The sequence below is a fragment of the Heterocephalus glaber genome, unplaced genomic scaffold, assembly GCF_053883595.1.
Source record: "Heterocephalus glaber isolate CG9 unplaced genomic scaffold, H.glaber_assembly_v1.0 deba00001593, whole genome shotgun sequence".
Lineage (NCBI taxonomy): Eukaryota > Metazoa > Chordata > Mammalia > Rodentia > Bathyergidae > Heterocephalus > Heterocephalus glaber.
Window position 1 is genome coordinate 1,621,718 of NW_028258368.1, and position 12,057 is coordinate 1,633,774.

The 12,057-nt window shown below is 35.2% G+C and overlaps 1 protein-coding gene across 12 annotated transcripts in view; it reads right to left on the bottom strand.

The window, feature by feature from the left end:
* The window catches only part of Scaf8 (SR-related CTD associated factor 8), a 208,939-nt gene that overhangs the window by 142,164 nt on the left and 54,718 nt on the right, over positions 1 to 12,057 (bottom strand). For 11 of the 12 annotated variants that reach the window (XR_015444072.1, XR_015444071.1, XR_015444070.1 and 8 more), the window contains 6 exons: positions 9,195 to 9,371; positions 7,379 to 7,458; positions 5,480 to 5,597; positions 3,895 to 4,026; positions 3,565 to 3,677; positions 1,966 to 2,159 (listed from right to left, as the gene is read on the bottom strand). Coding sequence is in view for 9 of the 12 variants with exons in the window: in XM_087193545.1 (XP_087049671.1) it covers positions 1,966 to 2,159; positions 3,565 to 3,677; positions 3,895 to 4,026; positions 5,480 to 5,597; positions 7,379 to 7,458; positions 9,195 to 9,371 (814 nt within the window). In the remaining 3 variants the exon portion in view is untranslated. The remainder of the gene's footprint in view (positions 1 to 1,965; positions 2,160 to 3,564; positions 3,678 to 3,894; positions 4,027 to 5,479; positions 5,598 to 7,378; positions 7,459 to 9,194; positions 9,372 to 12,057) is intronic. The other variant, XM_021237936.2, reaches the window with a different exon arrangement.

Genomic DNA, 12,057 nt, shown 5'->3' on the forward strand with positions numbered 1-12,057 from the left:
TCAAATACAAGTTTCTAACATTTTGACTATCATCTTGATAGGGCAGGTCTAGAGCAGACTATACTCTACCACTAAATGAACCTCAAACTAAAGTGTGACCCTTTGCAAATTACTAGCAGGCCTCTCTTTTCTGGCTGTCAAAACTCAAACATTAAGGCTGGGGATTCAAGCTCAGTGGTTCCGGCACTGCCTCACAAGCACAAGGTCCTGAGTTTGATCCCTGGTACAAAAAAAAACAAAACAAAAAAACCCCCCAAAAAACACCTTAAACATCTTCAAGATGGTTGTTTAAATACTGGAAATTAGCCCACACAGACCCCTGGGTAACTGCTCTTTTCCTACTAGTTGTTTTTGTCTCATGTAGTCTTATCCTATGCACATATAATTAATACTCAACCAAATTTTTATCTTTCCATCTCAGGATCTTTATTTTTCAAAATTTAAATTAGATCCTTAAGATAGGTGCGGTGGTACATGCGTTTTAATTCTAGCACTCTGGGAGGCTGAGACAGAACTGCCTCAAGTTCAAGGGCAGCCTGAACTAAATAGCAAGACCCTGGCTCAAAAAAACCAAATTCCTTAATCCCAAGTACTATTATAGTTCAGATATGAAGTGTCTCACCAAAGGCTCATGTGGTAAAGGCTACTGGGAGATGATGAAACCTTTCGGAGGTGGGGCCTAGTGGAAGAAAGGACACAGGGGCATGTCCTTGAAATGGATATTGGGACTATAGTCTCTTTCTCTCTCTTTGCTTCCTTCCCAGCCACTATTACGTGAATAGGTTCGCTCCGCAACTCCTGCCATGACATACTATGCACCACCTTGCCCGCTTAGTGTGGATTTTAGAACATAGGATTTTCACGAATAGTCCAGGGGATATGAATCATCAACAGTGACACTGTAGGAATCACAATGTCTCTTCTTCATATAATAAGGGGGAATTATTACTGTTTCCTAGGGTGAAAAATGTAGACAGCTAACAAAAGAGCTAGGAAAATGGAACAATATTTGAGGAGATTAAGGTAGCTCATGTAGGACATAGTAATGAAGAAGAAACTCAAACAGCTTCAGAACCCTGCTTAGGGTTTGTGGTAGGTTGAATATCTCTTCCCACCAAACAACAACAACAACAACAACAACAACAACAAAAACCAACAACAAAAAAAAATTACATCCAAATCACTGAAACAGCCGGGCTTGGTGGCACACACTTGTGATCCTCGTATTTGGGAAGCTGAGGCAGGAGGATTGCTCCGTGTTCGAGCCAGGCCAGCCTGGGCTACATAGTGAGCTCAAGGATAGCCTGAACTACAGAGCAAGATTCTGTCTCAAAAAAGAAAAAAAAAAATTTAAACTCACACTAAGGACCAATAGTAGAGAAACACTACCCCATGTATATAGAGTGCTGAGCATGGCAGCCCACACCAGCCATCCCTGCACTGGGAGGCAGAGGCAAAACAATTTCAAGTTCCAGCTCAGTTTGGGCAACTTAACAAGACTCTCAAAACTAAACAAAATAAAATTTAAAAAGGGCTGAGGACACAGCCAGTTCAAAGACCCTATGTTCAATCCCCACTACTGCAAATAAAATTTAATTAAATTAAAACTAAAAATAAAATTAAAAATGGAAAATAGTTATCACAAAAAAACTATTATTTCACAGTAAGGAGAGGAGTGAGGTAAACAATGGAAGAGATATTCTTTACTGTTTTTACTTATATGCTTTCCAAATTTCCTTTTTTACTGTAACAATAGCAAATGAATTCCATTACATTATTCTGCCATAAAAAAAATGAAAGCCTGCCATTTGGGGGAAAATGGATAAAACAAGGCACACAGAAAGAGAAACACACATTACATACTGTGTATGTATATGAAAATATCATATAATATCAGTGGCGGCGGAACCCCTGAGCTAAATCCCCGGCCCTGAAACCAGCATTTTACCAAAGTATATTACTTACCACTTAATGTTTTAGATCTAATTGGAGGTAATCCTTTTTTCTGTCGTTCCTTCTCCCTTTCTCTGGCTCTCCTTTCACTTGAGTATGAACGTGATGATTTCCTCTTTCTTTCTCTTGAGCGGGAGCGTGATCGCTTTCTGTGCTTACGCTTTCTAGAACCAGATCGTGACCTGGACCTTCGTTTTCTTGGTGATCTACAAAAAAGTTTTAGTTTACTTCTAATGACAATGTTTTCCTTCTACCAAATTTGCTAATATCAAGTGAGGGAGGAAAGTCTGGCTATTTCTTGAAATGTTTTATAATATAACCAAGTATCAAACATGCATTTTGTTCAAATCTGAGGCTATGTACATCTACACTAGCAATAAATGTTTAATGATCCCAAGTCTAGGTGAATATTCACCTAGAAATAGGGAGAATAAGATTTGAGAAAAGCCCTCATTTTTTCTTAGTGTTTTCCAGTATATTTTCAAAACGAGTCAAAAACAGAAATGAAAGACCAAAGAAAATAAAATGAACAAAGTGATGAAAATGTTAGATTCTTTCATTAGAAAATAGAGAATCCAGGCTGGGGATATGGCTCAACAGCACAGCACCTGCCTGCCAAGTGCAAGGCCCTGAGTTTGATTTCTGATACAAAAAAAAAAAAAGATCGAAAATAGAGAATATCTCCAACAAAAGATTACTTCAGTATATAATTTTGCATAGGAGCTTTGTACTTCTAAAATTTTGTGGTGTCTGACTTTACAGCAGAAGGTGAAACTGAAATAATTCCAACATTTACTCTGCAGGGGAGTTAATACATATTAAAAATAAATAAATAAATTAGGTAAGCTGAACATGGCAGACACACACTTATAATTCCAACACACTGAAAGGGTGAGGCAGGAGGATCACAAGTACAAGCCCAGCCTGGGCAACTTTGCAACTTAGTAAGACCCTGTATCAAAAAGAGAGATGGACAAACGGACAGACAGACGGGAGATGTAACTCAGTATGAAGCCCTGGATTCAACCTCTACTACCACATGGGGAGGGGTACCAATGACTTTAGGTTATACCTACAAATAAAAACATTTATAGTAGGGCTGGAGATTTAGCTCAGTGGCGCCATGCCTGCCTGGCAAGCTCAAGGTCCTGAGTTCAATTCCCAGTACCAAAATAAACAACAAAAGAATATTTATAGTAAATGTTTTATAATGTCTTAGTATTATACTTAACATTCTATACAAATGATTTTTATAACTTAATTTTTTTCAGCAATTTTGGTATCATTATGAGATGAACTAGAATGCAAGAAATACAATTTAACAGCTGTTCAGAGGTTAATGACATCCTAATCTAGGCATCATCCTCATACTAACTAAAATCAAGTAATTATCCAAAATTCCTGTTTTATGATGCATTGGGACTGCTGTATGTTACTGAAATGGCACAGACACATCTGATAAAAAGTAGAACAAAGGTTCCCTTGTTTTTGCTTTCAAATTACTAAGAATATTTTATAAAATTGAAGAAAAATATTGTAATCTTGATACAAAGAAATAAAGCCAACATTTTTAACTTCACACACAGCTATTATTAAGAATTACTGTAGAACCTTGAACGAGATCGTGAATGAGTTCTTGATCTTGAACGAACAGCCACTTTCTTAGCTTCTTGTTCAAAGACCTCCTCTTGTACTCCATCTTGTACTTCATCTATATCCATATCCTTGGAAGTCAAAAGAAAGGCACACAAAAAGCACTATTCAGATTTTGTTACATATTAACAATTCTTCCCTTAAAAAACTTCACAATAGAGTTAGTGCCCAATAGATTAAAAAGCTAGCATTTTGAGCTTGTATAGAAAAGACACACTCAGGAGATACAGTATTTTACATGATTTCTTAAAATAATTTTAGAAATTTATGATTCAAAAAAGTACTTACCTGTTGCTGAATATCTATGGAATCATCCAAATTTGCCTCAGGTTCAAGAAAATGCTGCTGACTGCTCCCTTGTGATGGTGATGCTGAATGCTCTGAACCAAATGTTCCTTCTTGACTATCCTGAGGAGTTGCCTATTAGAAAAAAAACACCACTACTGGGATACACTTTTACTACAAATGAAAATTTAAATATAATAAACTTTACAATTAAATGTTTAAAAAAGCCCAATACATAATTTCATGTTAAACATTTACAAAGTAATCAAATCTAAAACTGTAATTTATATAAACCCAAGTTTACCTAAAAGCAGGAAACATTTTTAAATTGTTTGCATCATTATTCAAAGTGCAGAACTCAGCTGTGTCTCAAGTTTGCTATCCCTTCCAGCTAATGCACCTCTTCAATAACTCCCATATCCTTCACCTTTATTATAGAAACTAGAATTCTGCCACATGTTTACAATACATGTGGCTCCATCAGGGTTCCGGAGGCCAGAACCTCAAGTAATCACTTTTCCATACACCTTTGTACGTATTTCTTGCCTAAGAATGAATTGTTCATACTTCAAAAATGTTTGTGGTGGGCCGGGGATTTAGCTCAGTGGCTTCGCTGCCTGCTGCGCAAGCACAAGGACCCAAGTTCAATCCCCGGTACCAAAAAAAAAACAAAACACTTCTGGTATTGTTAAGTTCCTTCATGTCTCCAAATTTTTATTATTAGCAAAGTGTACTGCAGGGATTTTTAACATGTATTCTAAACAGTTTATACCCAGAAGTATTTCCTATATAAAACAGAACTAAACTTTGTAGTAGATTTAATCTTGGCTTACAACTGGACATATTGGTCAATTCTAGAGTACAACAGTTTTTCATATTTCATCATTCTTGAAATTTAAAAGATTTTTACAGAACAAAAGAATGTTACATGTTAGTTGAAGTGTTTAAAAATCCTCAGCTACATACAAATTAATGGTGTGTCTTAAGATTGATTATATCTAATGTTAGTTATATACTTTTGCTATATAATTTTACTAGGTTTCAACTTCCTCTAAACAGGAGTCACAATGCCTACCTCATGAAGATTCAATGAAATTATGTTTAATACATGCCTAACAAAGTTCCAGCCAAATAGTAATAGCAATTATATTTTCAAAATTAAAGACAGTAATCTCTACTTTGCCATCATTACCATCAATAATACAATCATCATTACCTTGCTAGACAGAGAACAGAGAGGAGGAAATAACATAAAAAAGTGGTAGTTCTGAAAGCCCACCTTGGCCTTCTGACTTCAACTTCCAGAATACTGAAATTGGATTCATTAAACTGCCAGACACACTCTACAGTGTGTTACTCTACAGAAAAAACTGTAAAGAACTTGAAAAGACTAATCCTCAGTAATAAAAAGTTAAAGAAATACCATCATACTTTAGAAAGAAAATAAAGTGGCTGGTAAAAACTGAAACAGATGAGAAAATATTCTATTAAGACCAAAAGCAAACATCAACCAACCACCACAGAAAAATTTCAATTTACAGAATAGAAACAGCAATAACTCCAAAGACCACAAGATGGGGTTATGAACCTTTTGTGGTTGTTGCTGTTCCAGAAGCTGCTGTCTGAGATGTTCAAGGTTTTGCTGTTGTAGTTGTTCTGCTATTTGATGAAAAATGGAATTGTTCACAGATTCTGAAACATGAGAACTAAAAAGAAAACAGGTAGAAATATATTTAAAAACCCACTGACAATAATATAAAAATAACTGAGTATTCAAAGAAGACAAATAAAACTACTAATTTGATAAAACAGACTCTATTACAATGTCTGCTTTTGAAATATTAACAACCAAATGGAATACTTGGGAACATTAATACATTAAAAGAAATGCATTCCCTAGTGTTTCAATAGATAGATATTATACCATGTTAGATACCCTGTTGAAGATCTGACACTACTATCTCATGTTATTAAATACATGGAAATTAATAAATTTTATAGAGCTAAGAAAAACTCAGTGAGTGAAACAGTTAAAGTATTTAAACATTGTCATTTTAATTCCTTTTAAAAATATGAAAGTGGGGAAAATGCTCTATCAGCCATTATGTGTAAGATCCACAATTATAACTGACCATAAACTTCATAAAACTATTATGCTTCTTTTAGGAAAACATACACATTACTTGGTTTGTTATCAGAAATAAACAGTGTTTAGATAAGAGGATATAATCTTTTAACTATAATCTGGGAAATTTACGCCTGGAATTCTGGGTGCCATAAGCTATGATATGAACAAAAAAGAGGGCATTCCTAAAGGGGCAATCTCTATGATGAGAAGTCTTGAAACAGTTGGGGAAAAATGTACTTCACCTGGAACAAATAAACTTAAGGAGAAGAATGACACTTATCTTCAAATATTCAAACACTACACATCAAAAAAATGGAGTAATTTGCTTCCTTGCTTCAAAAAACAAAGCTTGAATCAATGTGTAGGAAATAAAAGAAGTAAGATTCAGCTCCACAAAAGAATATATAATAATAATAATAATTTAAGTTCTTGTCTCAGAAGAGATTAAGACATTAGATACATAATGACAGGGTGAGCTGGGGATTTGGTGCAGTGGTTCCCCCACCTGCCTCTTGAGCACAAGGTCCCAAGTTCCATCACCGGTACCTGCCCCCCCGCCCCAAAAAAGTTCACTTTGACCATAATGACAGGGTGGTTAGAGATGCTCACATGTTTAGGACATTAATGTGATCTCAAATGGTCCTTCTAACTTCATAATCTAAAATACTAGCTTTTAATTTTGTCAAGAAAATTTCCTTTAACAAAAGAATATATTTGTATTTTATCTATTCTATGATTATGTACAGTTTACATGTTAACTTAATACATAAAACTAATAATTTATTTGAAATAAGAGTACTACACACTTTCATCATTTATCCTCTCCCTTCAGTTCTAACAAATTCCACCTCCCAATCTCCAACATCCTCTTTCTACTGGTCTTTTCATATAGAGTACCCTCTTAGAACCTACAACTTTGCAGAACTGTTGGGGAAATCACTGATTTAAAAAACAATTCTTTAAATAAACATCCCTATAATTCCAATCCTTACTTCTGATTAGTTTATGTACTTCTTAGAATGTGGTACACTTCCTAAAATTGGACATTGGCACTAGCCCCAATATTCTTTTTATACAGCGTTAAAGCCAATAGAAATATAGACAGTATCACTAGATTTATCAATATTCCTATAAGAAACTTTCATGTATCCTATTTGCAAAGATCTGAAAAAGAATCCCAGTAATCTAGGGAGGGAACACGGGAGCAACTCTTATCTTTCTGTAAGCTAGAGCTCAACAACCTGAAATAACCTCAATTCATTCAAAGTATACTTAATAGCTCAGATGGCAATATTCCACCCAGTATTTACAAAATAAAACAAAGAAAACTATGGTTATAAAGAAAAATACAATTCTTACAGTTGAGGAGTTGGAATTTCCTTTTTGGGTTCTTCAGTATGCTCAGAATCTTCACCAAAATCAAACCTATCCATCAACTTCTAAGAGCAGGGGACAAAAAGGGACAAATTAAGAAGTGTTTCATACAAATATAAGTTGCAAAATAACATCTCTAGTTTATCTCTCTCATTTAATATAAGTGTTTTGTATCATTTTATACTATAATAGAGTGAAGCACTGTGAGTCTTTAAAGTACTTTGAAGGGGAAGGGGAAGTGGGAGGGGTAGGGGAAAGGAAAGAAGGGAATGGAATTAACATGAGAAAATGAAAAAATGGAAACAAAGTCTTTGTAAAAAGGGAGGGGTGGAGGGGCTGAAGGGAGGGCAGGGGAATGGGGAAAAAATAAGAACCAAGAGAGATTATGTAAAGATGCAAATTTCCAATAATGAATGTCATTATATTGTATACCTAAAATGTACCAATAAAATTAATTTAAAAAAATAAAGTACTTGACATGATACATTAGTCCCCTTTTATGGTTTCAATTTCTACAGTTTCCAGTCAACTGTATCTGAAAATATTATCTGTTTGACTCAAGAGAGACCACATTTATGTAACTTTTATTACAGTATATTGTTATATTTTTTAAATTAAGTATTAAGTTTTTACTGTGCCTTATTTATAAATTAAACTTCATGATAAGTATGCATGTATAGAAAAAAACATTACACATATATGGTTTGGTACTATACCAACTAAGGTATCCACAGTGGGTCCTAGAATGTGTATTCTGAGAATGAGGTGGTACTACTGTCCTATGACAGTAGGCAGTATACATACTAATGTTGACATAAGCAATATAAACACTGATGTTTTAATTTTACAGAAGAAAATACAAAAGATTAAAGTAATTCAGTGGCCTGACCATACTAATACAGTTTGATGAAACATCTAGAACCATAATCAGTGGATCAATTCCTAGTACAATTCTCATTGCAAAATGTTGCTCTACTATCTTTAGAATACTCAATTTAAAAGCTTTTTTTGTAGTTTAGCAATTCAAAATTAGACTTGGAAGCTGGGGGCCCAGAAATTCAGTTAATAATCCAATAAATCAATATTTACTTTCCTATGAAAATAATAGTAACAGAAATTTAAAATATATAAATACTACTTCCAAAGTATAACATTTCTGTAATTAATAAGCATACTTAGAATATCACACAATAAATTATACACTGAAGATTTTCAATAGCAGACCAAGAGGTGGAGGGAGAAGGATGGGAGACGAGGGGAAGTAAAAAAAAAGTAATTCAAACATATTCTGTACAAGTACCCACTCCCCATGATTAATGTAATCATTATGTACTGCAAACGTGTACTAATAAAACTGAAAACTAAAAAAAGATAAAAGTACTATTTTTTATTTAGGCTTCAATTTATAATAACAAAGCAATGTGCCAACTTGTAAAAGTTTTCCTTTGAACTTTCACATATTAAATAATTTTAATTTCAGTAGGTTAAAATTATATAACATAGAACACCACCATTAATATAATTATAGCATCCATACCAAGAAATTCAAAAAACAGTGACTTGCTTCAATGGAAATACACTGACCATTTATCTTTAGTCAAAAGAAAGTACTGAATATTAAATGTTTCAAGAAGAATTTTTAAATTACCTTCCTAAGTTTGAACCATTTATATAATGTAGAAATTTTATACAGTACAGTGATATTAAGTTTACCAAAAAATATAATTATAAAATTAAGACTCCACAAATTATACAAAATTTAACATTTCAAACAGAACAGATATGTTATTTTAATTATTACCTTGTTAAAAGAGACTCCCTGTTCCAAGGGAGTAAGTGTGTTGGCTGCTGCAGCTGCAGCTGTAAGCTGCGCAGTGAGAGCCTGCAACTGAACCACGAGACCAGCATCCAGGGCCTGCAGGATGGAAGGTTGGGGCTTCTGCTGTTGTATCTGTAAAGTTTGTATTAACTGCTGAAGCTGGAGGTGAAAAAATTATTATAAAACAGGTATTGGGTTTTATTCATAAGAATACCATCTACAATTTTTAATCAATAATATTAATCAGTCTTTGACAATCAAGAAAAGGTTCGTATGCATAAGGAACAGTATTTTGTTTATCCTGCTTTTGGAAAGTCAGATATTTTAAGCAGTCATACCATAAAAACCAGAAGAAAAATTCTCACAAGTTGACTGTCATTTTCCATTAATTTTCTCATCCCTTCTTCAATTAACTCTGTAAAGGGATGAGTACTGACAACAGTGGCAACTTTTACTACCATTCAGATTTATCACCTGAGAACATATTTTCTGAAAGCAGAAGAGCAATTAAGAAATTTGCTCCTTGGAGCAGAGTCTGAGACTAAGGAAATGAGTTATTAATGATTAATAAAGTCAACTAGGGCTGAAAGCAACTCATTTCCACTATTTAACCAGCCTTGTTAAAAAATATACAACAGTAAGACCTGTAGGATTTGATAAAGCCTTCCATATATCTTAAAATTAATAAAATTTTAAAATGTAACAAGTACACAGGTGTGATTTGGTAGGAGGAATAAACTAATATTCCATAGGACAGTAAGGTAAGTACGGTATGTTTCAGAACAGCTAGTAGAGAGGATTTTGATGTTTTCAACAAAACGAAATTATAAATGGATGGGATGATCTATATATACCAATTACCTTGATTTGATCATTCATTACATATCATGTACATGTATCAAAATGTCACACCATGTGCTCTACATATGTATAATTACTATATTACTAATAAAATAGATTATAAAATAATGATTTTTTAAAGTTTTAAGTCTATTCAATCTGAAATTATCAGTTTAGATTAGAAATATAAAAAATAGCAAAGCTACTGATAGTCAAGAAATCTGTATTTAACTTACAGTATGAGAAGGCACAGACACCACGAAAGATGACAGTAAATAAAATGTCATGGCTATTCTAATTTAGCAACATTAGGAAGAAAAGTAGAGTTGTTTATCAAATAAACATTTTCTAAAAGTAAAAACAAAAACACTACTAATGTGATAAAAAATAAAATACACAAAGACAGAGCAGAGGACATCTTGATTGCTGAGAACAGGAGAAAAGAAAAGATGTCCTGAGGGCATCACAGGAAGCAGCAGGACTCCACCCTTGGCAATTTCAGAGTTGTAAGGGTGAAAGATTTTGTTTTGAGAAGAAAGCCTCAGAGCACTGTGTTCCAGAATGGCAGCGGCCTAGGGAAGTTGTTCCAAAATGGCAGCTCAAGGAAGCTGCTCCTCAGGATTCGGTTCATAGGCACTGGATCCCTACAGCTAAGAGAGAGGGCAGACTCACTACTACTGCTCCAGCTGGCAGCAGACCTTGACATCATACATGGAGAGCTGGTTTTAGATGCATGCAGAATGCAAGAGTTGTGGGGTCAGGAAGGCTTCCACCCAGATTTCAGAAGGCCTGGGCGGCCAGGCAGTGTGCCCCTGAGAAGGCAGTGTGTGAAGGTGAGTGTGAAGCCAAAGGTACAGTGGTAAACCCTAGAAGTATGGAGAATCCAGGAGTGTGGATCATCTGAGAAAAACTCCAAGAAGGGAAGAGAGCCAGCAAGAGAGACAACCATGGGTGCTACAGCAATGGAAGCTACAACCACCCAAAATGACGTAGGGGCAGAGCCAACCCAAGCCCTTTGGAGGTTACAACTTGCCACAGACTGCCTTGCAGGCTGGAAGTGGAACTGTGGGACTTAATGTTTACCCTGCTGGATTTTGGAGTTGCTTTGGTCCTATTCCTTTGTAACCTTGTGTTTGTAACTTTTGGAATAGAAATGTCTGTCTTGTGCCATTGCATGTTGGAAGTATTTAACTTTCTTTTCATTTGTACAGGGGCTTGCAACTAACAATTTGCCTTATATCTCAGAGGAGACTTTGGACTTGGACTTTTCAGCAATGTTGAAACTGGTGGACTAAATGCTTTTTACATAAAGGAATGTATATGAGTCTTTCGGGGGCCTGGAGCAGAATGTTATAGTTTGGGTCTGGATGTCCCCCCAAAGCCTTACTCTTGGTCAGAGGTAGCTGAATCTAGAATGTGTGATGCTGGGATTAAGGGGATGTGATGACTAAACCAGTACATCTGAGTGACTGGTTTAGCACCACCGTAATCCTAGTAGTCTCGATGGGATAAAAGAGGCAGGAAGACAAGGTGATGCTCCCTTGTTGCCTTTGCTACCTTGTGTGTGCCATGTTGTTTCTCCTCTGGGATGACTATCTGCCATCCTCCCTGTCTTGGAGCCAGCTGATTGCGGAATGAAACCTCTACAAACTTTAAGCCAAATAAACCCCTTCCCCTTCTAAAAAACAAAAAACAAACACAGCCCCCCCCAATATGTGTGAAGCTCCACAACAACTAAAAACAACAAATATAAATAAGACACAAACTCTAAATCCTTGAAGAAGGAAAGGAGAAAGGAAGAGGAAAAAAAAGCGCCGTATTTCTCCTTTGCATGTTTTAACGATTCCTCTTGATAACTTCACGTGTACTGTTGTTCCTTCAATCATGCAAATTCCAGATCATTACAGTATTCAACTTATCCCTCTACTGTCAGGAGCCATTCTACATAATTTTGGGGAAAAAAATCATTTCACAATTAAATTATGATTAGGGCTGCCTGAGGCCT